Raw genomic sequence first — 22,260 nt, 5'->3', positions numbered from 1 at the left:
AAGTCTTTTATGAACCATCAAATTTATTTTGACAGATTTAATTGAATAATATACAAACAATCGGAATATAACTTAAGAAAATGACTTTTGTTGGAAGCTGATGATGGAGAGATTCAGTTTTATTGCAAAGATTTGCACATACAAATTACGCACTAGAAACAATAAGCAAAAAGGAGATATTGACAAAGAATAAGAGCTCCTAACTGAACAGCAATAACTATGTATGATTTTGATCTTCATTGAATGAAGCTTGTTAGTGCCTTCAGTTCAATCCTTCTTGTTCTGTTTGTCTCAACCTGATGAATTTTTCTTTCGTAGGTCTTCTGCTACTAAAGCTCCTGATTGGCTGGAAGCTGCAATCCGTGACTCCAAAATGGATTCCATGGAAACTTCAACTAGTTCTTCTAGTGGGAGGGTAAGGACTTACAAATTTATTATTACTATTGTTTTTGTGTGAGTTGGACTTTTACTTGTATTATGTTAAAATCTGTTGATCCTAAATGATGTACACTCCACTCAAATAGCTATTTAGAGTTTTCAATAAATAACCGTGCAGATTTTTATATAATAAAGATCATGGATGAGGTGTGCAGCTGATGTTCACATCAGTCATTTAATCAAGACTGTAGAAGTGCCAAAAACACAGGTTATCAAACAATATGAGCTTTTTGAATGTCATGAAATGAGAGAACACGAAGGATCAAAGCGTGGAGTTCTTTTAGAAGTTCACAGCTTAAACAGAATGAAAAATGGAATCACTTCTTCTACTATGAGGAATCCACATGAAAGTAAGAATATTATTCTTCAGCGGCAATGGCATTATCAAGACATATCACAGGCTGCTCCCTTTCGTGTTGAATTCATATGGTTTTGTTTTTCTTTAAGGAAAAGGTAAGCAAAAAACTAAGGAAGTTTCTTTGCTTTTTTTATTTTTATGTTTAGCGATTGTTGAGTTTCAATTTGGATGTGGATGCGGATAAGCTCATTTGACTTCTTTGATGTTCTCTTTTTCTTAACTCCATTTTGTTGATTGATATGTTTTTTTTGTGAATTAATGTTTCAATTGGATCGAATGAATGACAAAGCCAGCAGAGGAAGTTAATAATGCGTTGATTGGATCGGATGAATAAGGCTATTAGAATTGTCAGTGTAATTCTCTGTGAACATGGGAAAAAGTATTTGGCTCAAAAGGTGGTCATCATGGATTTGTTCACTTTCTGCGGTGGACTTTCACTTTATTGTTGCCATATTGTCACTATTGTGAATTGGATAGATATCATGCCATGCCATGCCAACGAAAAGGAAAAATTATGTTATGGTGGATGTTATGTTACTTTTGTAGGATATGGAATTTGGATGGCAAATTGTCGTGGGTACTTTTGTTGGGTTTTGTGTAGCCACGTTTGGAAGCGTTGGTGGTGTTGGTGGAGGTGGCATATTCGTCCCTATGCTTAGCCTAATCGTTGGATTTGATGAAAAATCATCCACAGCTAAACATAAGATCCGAAACGCGCATGCTGAAATTAAAACCTGAAAAAAAGCCCGGCAAACACTGTTTGTTCACTGTCTATAAATATATCCCTCTTCTTCCTTCTTCTCTCCTTAGTATTATTATGAACCTTCCCACATTTCTCTATTTTCTAGTATTTGGCACATAGTGCATTGTTTGGGCCATTATTAATTAACCAAGGAAAAACACCACCTTTTGGCTTCTTCTGCTGTTCCAACTGTGCATTTTGTGTGCTGTTTCTTTCACAAACAAGTAGCAACAGCAGCCAGAATGAGAATGGGGAACCTCTTATGGTTTGGCATTGTTGCAGCACTTGTTTTCAGCTTCTGGGTTGATTCCTTTTCTGCCTATGAATATCACCACTTCAATGAAACCGAGTTGTCTCTGTTGGAGTCTCAAGAACAGGTACATTCATCCCTCCTTGGGAGAACATCTGTCATGGTTGGACTCACAGTTATTCAAAGTGCTGCTGGCAAAGGAGCAGGTACAGTATAACTCCACCCTCTTTGTTTTTTCATCTCATGAATGAGAGTTTGTGAAGCAGATTTGATTAGTTGTTCTGATTTTTGTTTTAGTAAGATCCATTGCTATTTAGAAAGTAGTTCATCTAATTAGAAATTGCTTGAAAGTCTTGTTGCATGTCAATTAATTTTTAAAAAATGACTAAAAATATGAAGGCATGTACTCAGAAACTAAAGCATTTACAGAGCCTATGCGGGCTGATATTAGTTGTTAAGGATCTGGTACAAATTCCCACCTTTTCCATCAGTGTGGGTTTGAATCCGTGATGTCACTTTCTCTGCTTGGTGGACAACCTTCTCTGGGAGATCCCTTAACACCTAGGGGCTAGTTGAGTAGCTGCAACATGGCAGAATTGCTTATGGAGTTACGGTTTGAACCTGTGCAGTAATCTTCTAAGTGAATCTGCCATTGGCGTCCTGTCTAGTAGTTTTCCACCACTTTTATCAACTAAAGAAAGCATATATAGAGCCTTATTTTTGGGTGATAGATAACAATTTGTTGCCCTTTAATTTAGCTAAATATATTTCTTTTCTTTCGTTGTCGCAGTTTGCTTGGATGGAACATTGCCTGCTTATCATTTGCATCGGGGATATGGATCAGGAGCAAACAGCTGGATCGTTAATTTAGAGGTATCACATGAATATGATCTTTCAAATTGATCTGTAGCACGTGCTTCTTTTTATATCTTCTTAATAGATTTAGATTTCTATACCGAAATAATATACCATGCAAGTTTAATTGTGTAAAGATTAATGACTAAGCATTTCTAGTGTAAGTAATGTTGGAATTGACTTTTATTGTGTGTGTGAAAAGATAATGATTGAAAATACTCAGATAAATTATTTGGGATCTGAACATGTCATGTATGGTTGTTTCCAAGTGTTGATGAAGCTACTTCCCTTTTGTGCTATAAAAAATTCTGTTGGTATTTAAGTGTAAATCCTGTGGCAGGGAGGTGGGTGGTGTAATGACGTTAGATCATGTGTTTATCGCAAGAAAACACAGCGTGGGTCATCAACATGCATGGAAAAACAGATACCTTTTACTGGAATATTAAGCAATAATGTTGGAAGATAATCCAGGTTTTTTCCCACAGACTACGAAAGTGAAGTGTCTTAGTGATGCAGGATTATTTCTTGATGCGTATGTGACTAACTGCAGAATTTCATTCCATGAATGCCGTTTCCATCATTACCACAGGATTTTTGGTCCTTAAATTTTTTGTTAATTCTATTACAGGATTGATGTCTCCAGGGGACATACCATCAGGAATTTTTTCAGTGGTGACGTAAGGCTACAGGTACCACAGTTTTTTTTAGGCCACCAATTTCTTTAAGTATGAAAGCAAAATAACATTTCCTATTTCATGGTCATCGTGATAATTGACTAATAGTATTTGGTTCAACTATTTCAAATAAGCTAATGTGAAATAAAATGTCATTTTTACTCAAACTCCATGCTGGATACTACTGTTCTAATCATGGATCTTCACAAGGTTTTTCACCAAATCTCAGTAGGAACTTATATTGTTTGCAGTTAAATTGAATTCTGAAAACCTTTGTTTAATATGAAATGAGGATCTGCTACATGCCAATTAGCTTGTATGGTTTGAAACTTGTCCATTTTGACATGATTATAAGTTTATAGCTCTTACAGCTTGATAAATATTTTGTCCATCCATTGCAGGGAGCGCAAAAGAATCTATTATTTAATTGATTAATCATTTATACTGGAATGAGTAAAGAGTCACATGATTTAATAATTTCACGCTGAATCAAGATAATTTTGAATTTGAATTTTCAATTTTTGTTCATCCTTCTTACCATAATAATATATCTTGAGGTTTGCAATGATAACTTTTTCTATAAGACATAATTTTGATTTTTTTTCTTTTAGATAATATCAATTATCTTGTATTTTAATTAAATTTCACTAAAATATCTTAAATTATTTTTTTCTCTCTCCTAAAAAAAGATGAACAGGTTTTAAATAAAGTTAAGAATAAATTTTTAAAAAAAATTATATTTATAAACAAATTTAATGCTAATAATAAAATTAACTAATTTTTTTAATAAATAAAAATTAATCGATTATATTTATGATTAGTGTTAGAGAGAATATCATATTTATATAGATGCTTCAACCAAGTTGATCGATGATTCACCCGCTTGAACCAATGATGTAATACCAATTGAGTCAATCCGCTCAAGCCAACCTCTCATTTACCTGAAGTGACTCTAACCAACCATCACCCTCTCCTAAAAATTAAACAATATGTAAACACTCGCTTATCTCGATAAAATCACCATTGCTCAACTTCTGGTGACAAACCATTAGTTAAATCTAGTCCCTGGAGCCAAAATATTCGCACGCATTTACATCATATCCAAACCAGAATTGAGCTTACACTTCACACCACTGTGCATACCAACACAGCACCACGCATTGTCCGGCATTGAATCATTACCACAAAATAACCCATGCAATTAAGGCACCACTGCACCAGTCACCTCCCTATTTTTTTTATATCCGTGTCATGATTTTAAATTGCGGTTTGTAGTGAACCAAAAATTGGTACAAAGTCTATGTGCGCTTCACATTTGATCTTATCATTTTATTTATTATTTGAATAAATTAATATTCTTGTCAAAAATCTAACAAGGTTATACTTTGTTCGACAATTTTGAATTGTCTTCAAGCTATATATCATATTTTGGGATTATTTCCGGTGGATTAAAAAATAGTATGAAAGGATACTAAAACCTCCTTGCACAATGATTTAAGAATTTTTTCAAGAAAGACACAAGAATTTATAGCTCTAACAAATAATATTATGAAATTCATTTATTTAATGGTTATATTTTGTAAATAATCATTTGGTTTTTTTATATTGTTTTATTCTAAAGAGATCCTATTGGACTTATATGATAAATAGTTATTTGATTATTCTTTTATTCTAAAGATGTCCCATTGGACTTAGAGGTGAAACAAAGATGTATATCTGTTGATAATAGCTGCTATTTTTATAATAAGAATGAAATAAACTTTTTGTTATGATAAAGATTTAATTTGTTAATTAACTTACTGCATCTTATATTGGGGGATTTTGTGAAAGTTAATGATAGTAAAGCTCACCTTCATTTTGTTCTCATCGTGTGGCTAGAAAATAGAAATAAAATGAACTTGCAAACTATTAGCACCACACAGTGGACCAATTAAAAAAAATAACAGAGAAAAGATGTACAGTGAAAAGATGTACCTTGGCAATGAGATCACGTCAAAATGAATTGTTCATAAATTCATGTTTTGCTCATTGCCAATCTGAGAGGCAGATACAAGGTTTGCTGACAACTCTCCTGTCATTGGGAACAAGGTGGGTCTTTCATCATGTCTCTAATGCAGTTTTAGTTAAGAATATCGCATCTTGGTATGTGGAGGAGTTTGTATACTAGATTGAGCTTATAATTACTTAATGATTATATGATTTTTGCCATAGAATATTCACCTTGATAAAAATTCTAGGAAATTGTAAATGCATGCTTTGTTTATTGGTCTTATATGTCGTGTCAACTGTTTACTACAACCTTATGCTAAGACATCCTACGATGAATATGCCCATCATTGACTATGATTTGACACTTCTCATTCAACCAATGCTCATGCTTGGCATCAGCATTGGAGTGGTCTTTAACGTTGTATTTCCATATTGGATTGTGACTATATTGCTTATTGTTCTCTTCTTAGGTAACAATTATTTTAACTGTGATTTCAATTAGTCATTGTTCTTTATGCTACCCCTCTAACGGATTTTATTGTCTTGCAGGCACATCAACAAAAGCATGGTTTAAGGGGATTGAAACATGAAAAAAGGAAACCATAATGAAAAAGGTCTCCTTTAACTAATCATTTATATTTTCACTGCATATTTTTTTACTGACATGCTACCATAACAAACAACAGAATTTAATAGAATTTAATGAGAAGAAAGTAATGTTTTGTTAATAACTTTGTGTCTTTGGATTTATTGACCATAAAAGATCAATTTACGGAGGTTTTCTGATTAATAGTTTAATTATTTGTGTTTTTGTATATATTTAATCTGGAATTTATGGCTAATTGTATGAACACATGTTTCAATTCAGGAAGCTGGTAAACGTCCTCTATCAAACGATGAGTTCGGACCAAATCATATTAAAGTTTTACCAGATCAATTTCTTTTTGATGTCAGCGTACATGAAACTTTCCTTTTGGTGTACGTTCTGGGGCTGAAGTGGAATACAAACCTCTTCCCAGTGGATATTTTTTAGAATTTAATTTAAATATACTTGTAAACATTTTTTACTCTCATTTAATGATTATTATATACAGTCTGGTTAGTAAGGTTATTGATTTTTATAAATGATAACAATTTTAAAAATTATATTTATGATGATATTTCAATAATACATAAAAATAAACTCTAATTTTTATTTAAAAATTTGATAACTATAAATTTAGCATGTGCAGTCATATGTAGATTATCTAAATAAAAAGTTAGTGAGTTCTTATGGATGTGAGGTGATTTTGATATCTAACTAATGTGTATTTTGTAGGTGACTATTATTGAAAATGTATATTGGAAGGAGTTTGGCCTTCTTGTATTTGTTTGGGTTTCATTCCTTGCACTACAGATTGTCAAGGTTTGTTTGCTCTTTCATATCTACTAGTACCAAAGAATAGTTTATACCATGCAATTTATCTAACTCGAGACCAATAATCTCCTATTGACAGGAAAACTATATGACTACTTGTTCAACATTGTATTGGGTATTGAACTTGTTACAGGTAATTCTATTCAAGAGTTGGCACCAGAGCATTACACTACCCTTAAGTCATGTTGGCGATTTGCTTTTCAGAGGGCATATCGCCACTCCTCCTGGCAAGTTGGTTTGGAGTTGGTTTGCAGCTCTATAAAGAGCCTTGGTCATGCATGATCAGAGAAAACCTTTGCTCCCCTTCTGCCTTCCTTGCTTCGTCCGTCGCCTTTCTTGCTTAGTCCTTCCCTTTTGGTGGTTTTTTAACTCCTTTCTTCTTGCTTTCCTCCTTTCCTCGTAAGTTATTTTTTAACTTTCATACTTCAAATATTAATATTATTTGGATTATATATATGTTACCTTATAATTGGTATGTTAGGATTATTTAGTTTATGTTTTTTAAGTATATATGCCACTTAGTTTAAGTTGAATTGTTAATATTATTTTGTTTAGGTTTTTTAGATTTGTATGTTAATATTTGTGTTATATATATGCTACGTTAGTTTTAGTTGGTATATTATTAGTATTTGATTTAGGTTTTTGGCGGTTATTTGTGTTATACATATGCTATGTTATAGTTTTAGTTGGTATTTTATATTACTTTGTTTAGTTATTTTAAGTTATTATTTAAATATATGATACGTTAGTTATTATTTTGTTTGCAAATAATTTTTTTTTGTATTTAAATTTGTTTGTAGAATATATTTTAATTAATTTAATTATTGTTAATTAAAAAATATTTTCTGTTATTAATTTAAATTTATGTATGTATTTTAAATTATTTGGAAAAAATATTTAAATGTTGTTATTTGTATAATATATTTTGTTATTCAAATATATATATTTTGTTATTTATTTTAATTTTTGTTTGCATATATTTTAATTTATTTGGAGTGTATATTTAAATTTTAGTATTTATATAAAATATTTTGTTATTCAAATATATATTTTTTTTTCTTTATTTGAATTTGTGTTTGTATATATTTTAATTTATTTGGAGTGTATATTTAAATTTTAGTATTTATATAAAATATTTTGTTGTTGGATCGAGTGGCCTCAGAATAATAAAGAAGGGAGGTTGAATTAATTATTCCTAAACCTTTACTAATTAAAAATTTACTCTTCTAAGGCTTTTACTATGTTGTTAAGTGAATAAGGAGTAGAAGAGAAACTTAACCAAAAGTAAAAGCGGAAATTAAAATGCACACCAGAAAGTAAAAGAGTAGGGAAGAAGGAGACAAACACACAAGAGCTTTTATACTGGTTCGGCAACAACCCGTGCCTACATTCAGTCCCCAAGCGACCTGCGGTCCTTGAGATTTTTTTTCAACCTTGTAAAAATCCTTTTACAAGCAAAGATCCACAAGGGATGTACCCTCCCTTGTTCTCTTTGAACCTAGTGGATGTACCCTCCACTAGAACTGATCCACAAGAGATGTATCCTCTTTTGTTCTCAGTCAACAACCCAGGTAGATGTACCCTCTACTTGTACCACAAAGGATGTACCCTCCAATGTGTTAAGACAAAGATCTCAGGCGGTTAAACCTTTGAAACTTTGTGAATGTGGATACAAAAGAATTCTCAGGCGGGTTAGTCCTTTGAAATCTTTTGTATATGGGAAAGGGAAGAATCAAAAGAATTCTCAAATTGTGTCGTTTTGAATTCTTTGACAAGGAAGAAGGGAGACACAAAAGAATTCAGGCGGTTAGTCCTTTGTTCTTTTGGAAAAGGGAGAAGAGAGACACAAAAAGAATTCAGGCGGTTAGTCCTTGGCGAATTCTTTTTGGCAAAGGGAGAAGGGAATGAAAAGGATGAATAGCACAAGTTTTCAAGGTTTGGAAAACCAGAAAACTTTGGAAAGCTTTTGGCAAAAGGAAGAAGAAGAAGTTCAAAGAGATGCAAAAGTTGTAAAGGATTGTATTGTAAAGGTTGTTTAAGATAATTGAAATGCAAAACAAAGTCTTGCTTTTATAGACTCTTCATGTCTGGTCAAGAGAATCATTTAAAAGAGTTATGACTTTTAGAAAAACTTAAAACCAATTTGAAAAAGTCAAAAACCATTTCAAGAGTTACATCTTTTGATTTATTCAGAAACAATCACTGGTAATCGATTACCAAATCAGTGTAATCGATTACACAAAGCTTTTATGTGAAAGGATGTGACTCTTCACATTTGAATTTAAATTTCAATGTTCAAAGGCACTGGTAATCGATTACCAAAACATTGTAATCGATTACAGCTTTTTGAAATCAATTGGAACGTTGTAAATTCATTTGAAAACTTTTTCAAATCCATTTTGCTACTGGTAATCGATTACAATAATCTGGTAATCGATTATCAGAGAGTAAAAACTCTTTGATAAACATGTTTTGAGAAAAATCCATGTGCTACTCAGTTTTTGAAAAAACCTTTTCATACTTATCTTGATTAAACCTTCTCTTGATTCTTGAATCTTGATCTTGATTCTTGAAAGCTTGATCCTTGAATCTTGATTTTTGATTCTTGAAATCAACTTTCCTCTTGAATCTTGAAGTGTTCTTCAACTTTCTTCTTGAATCTTGAAGTGTTCTTGATTCTATCTTGAACATCTTGAACTCATTCTTTGATTGACCTTTGAGCTTTTTGTCATCATCTTTGTTATCATCAAAACATCTTTAAATCAATCTTGATTCATCATGAAGCTTTGCTTCTACATTTGTTATTCAAATTTATATATTTTGTTATTTATTTAAAATTGTGTTTGCATACATTTTAATTTATTTGGAGTTTATATTTAAATTTTAGTATTTATATAAAATATTTTGTTATTCAAATATATATATATATATATATATATATATATATATATATATATATATATATATATTGTTATTTATTTGAAATTGTGTTTGCATATATTTTAATTTATTTGGAGTGTATATTTAAATTTTAGTATTTCTAGAATATATTTTGTCATTCAAATATAAAAATTCAAATATATATATATTAAGTTAGTTATTCAAAAATTTTAAAGGCCGAACGAAACCTTCCAAAGTATACATTTTAAAGGCAGAACAATTCATTACTAACTTCCTATTATAAATAATTAATGTTAACATTAATAACTTCAAAATAAAAATATTTAATTACAAAAAATACTCGAAACTCAAATTTTAATTCAGACTAAAAATAATTACTTAAAATAAATTAAAACAATGCCATAGAAATTAATAAATAAAAATGATGTCTGTTGAAACTTCAAATTTATTCCGTACTCAAAATAATTATTTCAACTAAATAAAAATGATCCCACATAAATTAATAAATAAAAATGATGCAACAAAACAGAAATTACTCATTAAGACAAACTTTAAAAACATATAGAAGACTTACAAATATTTATAGAGGTACCAACATAAAAGCATTCACAGACTCAACAATTTTTTTTAGAGGCACAAACCATGAAGCATACAAGAAAGCATATTCCAGACTCAAAATAATTATTTCAAATAAATAAAAACAATCCCACATAAATTAATAAATAAAAATGATAGAGAAATTAATGATTGACAGAAATTTAAAAACACTTACAACACTCAGAAATTTTTAGAGGCACCAACACAAAACCATTCACAGACTCAGAAATGTTTAGACCCACGAACAAAAAGCATTCAGAGACTCAATTTTCTTTAGAGGCACAAACCATGAAGGATAAAGCATCACATGAATGTGCTATTTAAAGGCACATCAAACATACTTCAAATAAATAAAAATGATACTACGTAAATTAATAAATAAATTAATACAACATAAAAGAGAAATTACTGGAGACAAATTTAAAAACACTTAGAAGACTGAGAAATTCTTTACAGACACCAAAAGAATTCACACAGGTTCAGCCATTTTTTTTAAGGCACAAAGCATCCCACGAATTTGCTATTTAAAAGCACAACAACCACATATCGCCAATACAAGTGGCGATTTAGGCTCCACACAAATCGCCATCCCTAGTTGCGACACCAGCATAGCCCGTGACCCCCTAGCCTGCACCCTTTGCACAAAGCCTGCGTCATTTGCACGCCAAAGACAAATCGCCAGGCATAGTGGCGACAAAGGGGTGCCAAATCGCCAACCCCCCTGGCAGATCCCTTGCAGGCTTCTCTCGCCATGCATGCTGGCGATATGCATGCATGGATGGCTAGTTTCACGTGCAAAACAGAGACCCATGATGGAAAATCTTTAGAAACAACCCATTCTGGGAAATAGTTTCTAAAAAGACCCCATTTAGGATAATTTGCCCCCACTACAACTTACAAGCGAGCTCTTTTCAATTTAAGGGGTTAATTTCGATATCAAATCTCAGAGTCACATGCACTAGCATCTTTTTAATTGTATTCTTGAAATGGACTAAAACAAAAATCAGTTCTATTCACTAAAATGGTAATGAGTTCTTCTAAAAATGTAGTACCATTTTTTTGAATGAGAAAATGTAGTATATATCACTAAAAATGCAAAAGATGGTATCATACATTAAATTTAATTTGAGTAAAAAATAAAACAATGAGTAATGTATGTATAAAGCTTTTACAAAAAACACAAAAAATAATGTTTGTATAAAACCTAGAAAGTTTTTTTACGTGGCATAAACAGGCCCAAAGTTGAAGGGGAAAAAAACTGGTAGAAATAAAGACTTGTGGCTGCATACCATTAAAGCCTATAACTTTGTTTTTAGAGGATTAAAGTCTATAACTTAATTACTACTATATCATCTACTCCTACTCGTCATTTTGCAGTAAAAAAAATATACTCATCATTTTAAAGTCATAGATTTCAAAAACAAAAAGGCACGTCTTGAAAATAACGACAAAACATCTCATAATTCATTTTGGGTTCAATTACTTTATATATAGCATGGTTATATCTCATTCATCAAAGACCTTTTTTTTTCTTCATTTAATTAGTCAATACCAGTCATCGTCGCAATTTTATTTACATGACAGTTTAGGGATCGTTTCACATGTTTTCTTAGATCTAAGCATATGATGACTTGAACATGATAACATGACATCTCCCATCATCAAGTATGGACCCAATATAAAATAAAATTTATGAAAATTTTTAAATAAACATTAATTAGCTAGGTTAAATTAATTTCCAATATGAATATATGATGAATGACTCAACTAGTAAACTATGATTCCAAATGTATTACAAAATTAAACTAGTGTCAAGCTCATTGTATATATGTCTGATTTTGTCCAATTAAGAAAACTCTTCCTCTCAACATATATATAGTCTTTGTTGATGTCAATTGTCAATGAATCTCTCTCTCTCTCTCTCTTCTCTTCATGATCATATCATAGTATTTCATGTGATCCTTTGATTACATGATGGTCACTGTCTTTGTATAAATGATTATGTAAGATTGATTTAAATGCACCACGGACTTCATTAATTGGTCTTTACATATACATCATCCTTACACCGTCCATATATACCTGCTCATGGTTCCCAAAAAACTATAAAATATATATAACCTTCCCCTGCACGAATTATTATTACTATACAAACTCACAAATAACCCTCCAAAAATGAAATTGGTGGTCCAGTTAACGTGATAAGTTTCTCATGGGCATATTGCAACTTCTTTCCCATGGGCATATTGCAACTTTTGCCGCTTCTCTCCACCCATCTACTACTTCACCTTACCACTTGATTCTTAAAATCCTATCTTTAATTTACTTTTCCTCCTTGTTCTCTTCTAAACTCTTACGTCTATGACCATTGACCAAGAATTTGTGATAGGTAATTAAACTCTCCTTTGATACGACTTTGCATAGATCGATTTGCCAATGTACCGACGAAGTAACTACTTAATTTCTCATAGGCATGTAAAATCGATAATTCTCCTCCTAATTATAGATACCACACCTCTATAAAATGAGATCAATTTAGAACGTGGAGTCTTCCATCGAAGTCAGCATAAGAAATAGTTAAAAATGTTTCATGATTTTTGTGATTTAATATTAATCCTTTATGATTTGAACCTGTCTGACTCTCACGCAATAATAGTCCCCTATTAGTTTTCTGTTTGAAATTATTCACAGGATTGAATGTCTTGTGTGCAGGTTTCTAGCGCCACAACCACCTTTGGCATGACCTTCTCCTTATCTATGTCTGTTATAGAATACTACCTGTTGAAACGTTTTCCAGTTCCTTATGGTTAGTGCCCGAGAACTTCTAAGTTCTAATTAACTGTGTATATTTGATGCAACTATTCGATTAATTAACTTGTTTGCCTGTAACTTATGTGTTTTGTTAAATGTTTTGTTACAACAGCTCTTTATTTGCAAGAGCATCTCTTATCATGTTTATTACCTTCCACAATATTTGTCAGTGCAGTCTCATTAGGTGAGCATGCATCGTAACTTTCTTTTGGTTTTTCTCAAAACTTATTACATCGGTGACATAATATTATGTGGAGTTGGCATTGTAAATATGGTACACAAGATCGATAATCATGAATACATGGGATTTGAGGATCTCTGTAAATACGGGTCATAGCACATATTGGAAGATTATTTGAGTGATTCTGTGGGGAATTCAGAATTATCCAAAAACCGCATTTGAATGTCGAACCAGACACTACATTCAAAGACAGTTATTACATAATAACCGTCTTTGAATGTCAAAGCAGACGCAGCATTCAAAGACGGCTATTATCTAATAACCGTCTTTGAATGTCGAACCAGATGTCACATTCAAAGACGGTTATTATGTAATAAATATCTTTGAATGTCAAAGCAGACACAACATTCAAAGACGGTTATTATCTAATGACCGTCTTTGAATGTCAAAGCAAACACAACATTCAAAGACGGTTATTATGTAATAACCGTCTTTGAATATAAAAGCAGACGCAACATTCAAAAACGGTTATTACATAATAATCGTCTTTGAATGTCGAGCCAGACACTACATTCAAAGACGGTTATTCGATAATAATTGTCTTTGAATTGTTCTAACTTTCAAAGACAGTTATTATAGTAACCGTCACAAAAAGTAATTTCGTTTCAACGACGTTATATACAACGATGATTTACAACCGTCGTAAAAAGCCATTTTTTTAGTAGTGTTGTAGCCTCTCCTCCTCTTGCACACAGTGAGATATAAGCTCATTGAGGGACCATTTGTCCTTCTGAGTGTTATAGCTCACTTTGAATTGCCCAAAGTGTGCAGGAAGCGAGATCAAAACCAAGTGCACGAGCAGGTCTTCACCGAGCTCTAACTTAAGTGACTTGAGTTTTGATGCGAGATTGGACATCTCCATAATGTACTCCCATATGTTTCCTTTGCCTTTATACTTCATGGAGATGAGTTTGGCCAAAAGGTTACTCGTCTTCGCCTTTTCATTTTTGGAAAAGTATTGCTCAATTTCCTCAAGGAATTTCTTTGCACTTTGACCCTCAGAAATAGAGCCCCAAAACGCCTCTGGAATGGAGCGCTTCATGATCATAAGGCACATTCGGTTGGACCGATCCCACTTCTCAATCTTTACCTTATTAGAGGTTTCTGGAGTGGAAATGGGTCGTTTCGTCCTCAATGCCAAGTCCAAATCCATACAGCCAAGAACAATTTCTACGACTTCCTTCCAAACCTTAAAATTTGTCCTATTCAGCATTGAGATAGAATTCACATGGACAGTAACATTTGCAGCACTGGTAATATTAAGTAAAGAGAGAACAAAATAATAACATGTTCACAAATAATCAAGCAAGTCATATAAAGTATATATATATAACAAGACATGCAAATATTTCCCATAACAGATCCATCACAAGATACCTAGCACAACATTAATTCTAGTCTTTGGACAGAGAAATTAATTTGTAATTGGTACTTTCAACGCAATGATCAAATATTAACAATTAGTTCTAACAAATAATAGTCTTTCTTTGGACCGACTATTATTCTCATGAAAAAAAAAACTAAATAATTGTCACATATTTATCATCGCAGGTATGTTATTATTTGGCCAAATTGCGTCTTCCTTTGGGCCGAACACAATTCGCATAAATAATTTCATACTAACATCCATGCAATTTAATTAAATCAATTTACACAATAGAGGTTACTTTGGCAACATAATGGTTCAATCAATTTAATTAAAATTACTGGACACACAATCAAATGGAAAAGATCTGTAATGGTTAAATTTGCACCAAATTGTGATAGCAGTAAATGTTTGAAAAACTACATCATGGTAAACTAATTACGCACCCGAAACAAACATATCACGATACTATCACAAATTTATACCAACCACATAAATTATCAGCTTATCACCGTTTCATAAAAAAAATAGTTGGCCCAAAATATATATAAATATTTATTTATGAAATTGTGTCACGTACTAAATGCCAACACCAGATACGTAGAACCTTTATCCCAAATAGAATAATATGCCAGCAGATGCAACACAAACAAAACAAAAAATTGTACAATCCCGTAAATCAAAATTAGAGGCTTTTTATTAATTCTAAAGAGGAGAAAAACTTTATGGCCATAACACATGAATTTAGGGGTTTTATAATTTTATCGATCAAAATAGTTTCTCTCCAAAATAAAATTAGGGTTCATATAACTAAAATGATCCAGATATAATACATATCAAATAGAGCTTTAAATCCCAATAATTTAACAGTAATGGTGGCTCTGACACCACTTGTTGGGAATTTTCAATAAACCATATACAATACCAAATGAGCACCAAAACACATTACGTCAGATTATCAAGAGGTTTTAAGGAATACCTGGATCCATAGAGCTTGATTTACACGCAACGGAATCTGACTGTGGTCACGAACAATTAGTTTAATGACCTTCCTCAACCAAATCACCTTCTTCCCTATGGGACCTTCGTTTTCTCTTCAGATGGGGAGAGGAGAAACTGTTTGTTGATTTGGTATATTGGGGACCATAACCATGCCTTATGTTTTAAAACTATTTGGGTTCCCATTATCCCCTAATGGACCAAACTGGTTTCCGCTCATTAAGCCCATATCAATTATCTGTTGGCAGTCTAATGGGCTCACTTAAATAGATCACTTTATATTGAACCCATTTAAATGTAAATAACTAATATAAATGTTATAATATAATATGTAGCCCATATTAATTAATTAGGAATTTTAAAATTCCTAACATTCCAAACCATTGTATAGCATCGATCCCCATCATTCATATCATAGCCTTTCTTTCGTAGATACTACTACTTGAGTTTCATTAATTCTTTGGTTCAAAGAAGCTTAGTTGTTGGTAGAGATTGAAAATTAGGAAAATGGTGAGTGTTGAAGAGATTCATAAGGCACAACGTGCAGAAGGCTCTGCCATCGTGATGGCTATTGGCACGGCCACTCCTCCCAACTGCGTGGATCAGAGTACCTATCCTGACTATTATCTTCGCATCACCAACAGTGACCACATGACCGAGCTCAAAGAAAAGTTCAAGCGCATGTGTAAGATAATCTACAAATATCTTCTTTATTTATATATATATATATATATATATATATATATATATATATATATATATATATATATATATTGGATAATTATATTACGTGTGCAAAATATCTATCGTAATACTGAGATATCTTCTTATTTATTATTCATCATAATACTGAGATATCTTCTTATTTATTGCTGCTTTCCTGAAACCATAAAAGATTATTTTGAGGAATAACATATTGAACAAAGTTTAATAATGTGCTGATATTCATGAATACACAATATGAACTTAATTTGGATACACTCAATATAAACAATATTATAGTGTTTACTTATGTACTAACTTTGTGCATAGGCCAATAATCACATGTTTGTGTAATGATGGAGATATAAGGTTGGCTTAATGGTAAAGAGAGAAGGGAAGGAGGAATACATCGTCAAATCCCCCTCTAACAGATTAATAATTAACATTTGTTGATTAAAAAAAAAACATGCTTGTGTAATGAAGACAAATTTAAATTACGTACCTTCTGTTTAGGCTGAGACCTTTTTTGAGTTTTCTTTGGAGCTGATTTGGAAGAAGGAGCTTTTGGAGTGCTGCCACTGGGTTTTGCAGGTTCTTTCTTAACCTGCCTTAATGACTGAGATTCAACAAGTTTCTCTGCTTGGAGTGATGCCATTTTGCAATTATCTTCTAAGAAAAGTGTTTTTAGTTTGCTAAAAAGTGTTCTTATAATTATCTAGGTGAGTGCAAGAGACATCCATTTATAGATGACTTTGAGAATAACATTACCTCACAAATTCAATGCTATTCCATCAAATTGCCAGCAACCAACCCTCTTGAGGGAATGGAATAAACTGAAATGTAGCCCTATAATAATATGTTGTAGCATCTAATGCTTTACCTAAGGCAATTTTCACAAATATTATTGGATCCATATATTCCATAATATCGTTAATATAATTAAGGAATGCATGCATCCCATATTTAACAAATATAGTGATATAGCACTAAGGAATGCATATCGTGTGGAATTCAGATGAAGGCTCTTTGAACATTGATATTTTAATTCTTGTTTTCAACTAGACTGTTTTCGAATATGGCTTAAAGCTATTATTGGCTTCCCATCGCACTAAAGTAAAAATAACAGAGTATTCAAGCAAGTCATTGTTTAAGAACAAATAAATTAGAGACACTTTCAAAGGTGTCCAGGGAGGAAAAGGTTTTTCTTGCTATGTACAAATTAATGTGCTAAATTCTCTACATTAAAAATATAGTTGCTCTTACCTGGGATTCCTGGCATAACTTGTGAACATGTTACATTACTATCTCAAACGGTGGAAACAAATGATGGTACCTACAAAGACATTCTGATGCTTAAATTAACGAAATGATTTTCAAATATGAGTGAATGAGATTGATGATCATACTTGAGGAATAGAACACCTATAGATGGCATGGTATGGTACCAAAATAATAAGAGTAGTATCCCTGGTACATAAGGAAAGTGGAAAATGGTTCTTTTGTGAGGATAGAACTTCAACCATATCTCTATGATTTTAGGCAATTTGGGAGAAGTCATGTATCTATTATCTTAGCAAATTTGGTAAGATCTGCAAATAACAGTCCAGAATAGTCATTAAAGAGGACACCAGATAATGATGGCGCATGCAACTAGCATAATAGCACAGAGCAAGAGAATTCTCTTGCTCCCAAAGAACTTGAATTACTAAATAGAATAACCATGTGTGTTTAGAATCAAGGTCAGGACTTCATAAACCATGTCATTTTATCAAAAAACATAGAAGCTATATATGTTTGCTTCAAGAAAACGTGGAAAATCACATCAACTTACAACCAAGCACACTATAACTATATGTTAGACAAGTGGCCTCAGATATCTTAAGAAGGGGGGGTTGAATTAAGATATTTCAAACTACTTCCCCAATTAAAATCTATTTCACTTTTTATTTGAGTTATAAATTCCCTTAATAATGAACTTCTTAAATATTGATTCAAATAAAACAATTTGAATATGAATATAAAGCAATAATAAACAAAGGAGATTAAGGGAAGAGAAGATGCAAACTCAGATTTATACTGGTCCGGCCACACCCTTGTGCCTACGTCCAGTCCCCAAGCAACCCGCTTGAGAGTTTCACTATCTTGTAAATTCCTTTTACAAGTTCTAAACACACAAGGACAATCCTTCCTTTGTGTTTAGAATTCCTTTACAACAAGAGACCCACGGTCTTTTAATCCCTTAGAGAATGAGAAGAAGAAGAAGAATGAATCTCTCTAGAAAGAGATAGATTTTACAGATTGAGCACTCAAATAATTCCTTAATGAATTGCAATTGAATTGGCCAAGGAATTTTTAAGAGGATAGAATAATTTTTGCTCTTTGAGAGGATAAACACTTGTTGTTCTGAAAATCTCTGAGCAAATTCGTGTTTAAATCACATATATATAGACCATTCGTGGTTATGAATAAAGCCTTTGAAAAATTGTGACTCTTAGAATTATTTTTCTGAAAATCCTGTCTGCTAATCGATTACAGGAATTGTGTAATCGATTACAGCTTTTAAAATTTGAATTAAAACGTTTATTAACTGCTGGTAATCGATTACCAAAATTGTCTAATCGATTACACAGTCTAAAATTTCGAATTCAAATTTTAGTAACTGTTATAAAACATATTTGGCCACTGGTAATCGATTACATCCTCTGGTAATCGATTACCAGAGAGTAAAACCTTTGAGAAACATTTTTTAATTTAAATTACTTGGCCAAACCTTTGCTAATTCAATTAGGAATTCCCTTCCTAATATACTAGTGATCATCTTGATGTTGTGGCTTGTTAATCTTGAAGTATTGTCTTGAATTTAATCTTGAAAAGCCCATTTGCATAAATTGCATCATATCATCATGATCATCATCAAAACACCAAAGGCAATTGCATCTACAATCTCCCCCTTTTTGATGATGACAATACAATACCTGAAATCATGATTCAAGCAAACAACAAACAATAGGATTAACTAACGCTAGATAGTTTTTACAATATGTTTTTATGCACATACTTTAATTTTGTATTTGGTAAGAAATCATTTGTTACCTTTTCTCCCCCTTTGGCAACATCAAAAAGCCAAAGAGCTCGGGAATCATCACAGATATAACAATGGAGTAGAAAGATATAACATGTGGTGTGTTTATCCGTGGATTTCCTTAACAGCTTCAAATTTCTAGGATGTATAGTTCTTTTGATGTAGTTGTAATACTCCGTTTTTTTGTAAAATAAATAAATAAAATTTTATTTTAAAATTAATAGAGTTTTTAGAAATTAAATAAATGAGAGAAAATGGTTTTTGTTAATTAAAATAAGGGTTTCATAATGTTAGAAAATAAATAGAGTAAAATGATGTTTTAGAAAATAAAGGGATGTTTTAATTGGTTATTTATTTAATGAAAGTAAAATATAATCTTTTTATAAAATAATAAAATAAAGAAAAAAATAGAGAAATAATAAACTCATTGTACCCTAGCTATAAATAAACATATTAGATCAGTTTTTATATTTACGATACGTTTCTACACTCTCTTCCTCCCAAATTCGTTTTCTCTTATTTTCTCTCAAAACTCTTTTTTTTCTGCATATATCAAAACATGTCTGAGTAAAACTATGATTCCAAACCAATTAACCCTTGGATTGTCTTGAAATTTGGACACAACCTTCAGAATTCATTTTCACACATTATCATTATTGGGATTTGTGAAATAATGTCTTTAGAAAGAGAAATTCTCCTCCCATGGAGATAGTGAAATTGAGACTTCAATCCTATCTCCTTCTCCCTTCTCCTTTCTAACGCCTGGAAACCTTAGTGGAACAACCAGAAGAAAAGCTTGAGGAATCTTAGGGAATCACTAGAGATGTCGCTATCACTGCTAAACTACACACATGAGTTCGCTTAGAGGTAAGGGATGAGTTTATCACAATTGATGTTAGCGTGAACATGTGTAGGGATCCTTAGAGGATCAAATTGGGGTTAATTTTGGGGTGTTTTATGTGTTTTAATTTTGCTTGTACAATGATAACTATGAATTGCTCATGTCTGATGGGTCAATTGATGCCCTGATGTGAAATGGATGGTTTAATTGAGTGTTTGGTTTTGAAAGTTAGAAACCTAGAAATTTGGGAATTCTTGATTCTTGCATGTTTTCTTGAAATTAATTGAGGGGTATTGTTCCTCATGATGTGATCCAATTTTTTATGCTATTCATTTTGAATTTGGGTGTGTTTTGAGGTCTGAATTGTACCTCTTTTGCTTCACGAAACATAGGTTTTTCATGAAGCACGCTCGTGCTTACTAAAAATCAGTTGTTTTAGTCTCATACTATTTTCCTAACAACGTGAGTTAACTTGTAGCCTAAAAATGACTAAGAAAATGATTGAATTAGATTTTGTGGTTCTCATGAAAGTTGTACCATTGGTGTTAGCTAACTCAGAGTTGTATAGTCCCCTAGAGAGTCAAATTACTGAGCAAAGGTCAAGCTGTCAGGATTAAGCAATGATCCAATGTTTACCTTAGGTTTAGACATAGTTAATGGTCAAACTGGTTTTTGTGATCAACATAAGAGTTGTAGATAATTGTCTCATCTTTAAAACAAGCACTATTAGAAAATATGTTTTCTACATCGGTTATTTATGACTTTCTACATCGATTTTTAACTGATGTTGAAAGTACCGATGTTGAAAGTATTATGGTTAACATTGGTTTTTTAAAATCGATGTTAACGTAAAATTTACAACATCGGTTATCTAAATAACAGATGTTATATAATAAGAATTACACAAAAAAAAAATGTATGAATGTTGACAGTTGACATTGATTTTCTAGAAAAATTGATGTTAACTTATAGATTAACATCGGTTTTCTATAAAAACCGGTGTTAAGTTCGAAACGTTAACATCAGTTTCAGTAAAAAACCGATGTTAAATTATACATTAACATCAGTTTTTGTTTAAAAATCGATGTTAACCTAAGAACATTTAACATCGGCTTTTTACAAAAATGATGTTGTTTTTAGGTTTTTTTTTAAATACACTTTCTGTTTTTACAAAAAACTCAAAATTTAACCTGCCAAATTCAAATCAGACCACACATTACAACATATATCATTTGCATTCTATTTTTTTTTTACAGTTTTTAGCAGAAAGCTATAGTAAAATATCAATTGATAACTATGAATAAATGATTTATTAATAACTATCAATAAAGAATATTCAATTTTCAAATGACATAGCAATTGGCAAAAATGTAAAGCAAGGTAGTAAACTAATTAAGTAACCTAATATGAAATAGTTCCCTAACATCCTGACTTTTATTTCTAACTTTGAGATAATACTCTGTCCACTGGATGCGAAGCGCCTTCAATCTCTCTGCTTCCAATGGTCTAACATCGTTAAAATACTGCATGATCAAATAAAAGATAAATTAATAATGTAATACCAATTATAAGAAAATCAACTTTGTTTGAAATAAACAATTAACGTTTCCCAGTTATTCCTGAAAGTTCCTAAGATTATCATGGACATCCAGTGCATGACGTAATAGCCGCACTTAGTGCTTCCTTTTTGTCTATTACACTAAATACATAATGAAATTTGGATATTAATTAAACGTTAACTACAATTAGTGTACACACACATAACCAGTATATATAAGTAGAAGTTTCACACATAACCAGTATATATAAGTAGAAGTTTTATTTAAATCACGTACCTTAACAACAATCAACCTAGCACCAGCCTTGGATTTAGGTTGTGGAGTATCATCAAGTCCTTTCAAAGCACTGTTGAATACGAGGAACATTAAAATATTGATGTTGTTGAGTTATGCTAATGCAAATGTATTGAAAACAACATTGACCTCTTAATTATTCCC

The 22,260-nt window shown here is 31.8% G+C and overlaps 1 protein-coding gene, 1 long non-coding RNA gene and 1 pseudogene across 2 annotated transcripts; 2 read left to right on the top strand and 1 right to left on the bottom strand.

The window, feature by feature from the left end:
* Positions 1-1,551: 1,551 nt before the first annotated feature.
* On the top strand, positions 1,552-3,116 carry LOC100793337 (pectin acetylesterase 10-like; annotated as a pseudogene).
* Positions 3,117-3,118: 2 nt separating this feature from the next.
* Positions 3,119-13,600, top strand: LOC112997751 (uncharacterized). Its single transcript, XR_005886528.1, has 6 exons — positions 3,119-3,332; positions 5,856-5,920; positions 6,175-6,284; positions 6,625-6,711; positions 6,803-7,122; positions 12,934-13,600. It is a non-coding gene; the product is annotated as an uncharacterized lncRNA (long non-coding RNA).
* Positions 13,601-13,931: 331 nt separating this feature from the next.
* Positions 13,932-16,995, bottom strand: LOC112997812 (uncharacterized). Its single transcript, XM_026123896.1, has 2 exons — positions 16,843-16,995; positions 13,932-14,462 (listed from the first exon to the last, which is right to left on the bottom strand). Exons 1-2 carry the CDS (start codon positions 16,993-16,995, stop codon positions 13,932-13,934), a joined length of 684 nt encoding a protein of 227 aa, XP_025979681.1.
* Between the last annotated feature and the right edge of the window lie 5,265 nt (positions 16,996-22,260).

Source organism: Glycine max, chromosome 9, assembly GCF_000004515.6.
Source record: "Glycine max cultivar Williams 82 chromosome 9, Glycine_max_v4.0, whole genome shotgun sequence".
In the NCBI taxonomy this organism is placed as follows: Eukaryota; Viridiplantae; Streptophyta; class Magnoliopsida; order Fabales; family Fabaceae; genus Glycine; species Glycine max.
This window is presented reverse-complemented; position numbering and strand designations above follow the sequence as displayed.

Bases quoted from the DNA above. Each gene is read 5' to 3' on its own strand.
- LOC112997812 (XM_026123896.1), bottom strand. From the start codon at position 16,995: ATGGCATCACTCCAAGCAGAGAAACTTGTTGAATCTCAGTCATTAAGG. The intron at 14,463-16,842 runs GTACGTAATTTA...ACAAATTTTAAG, and splicing joins GGTCTCAGCCTAAACAGAAG to GTTTGGAAGGAAGTCGTAGA.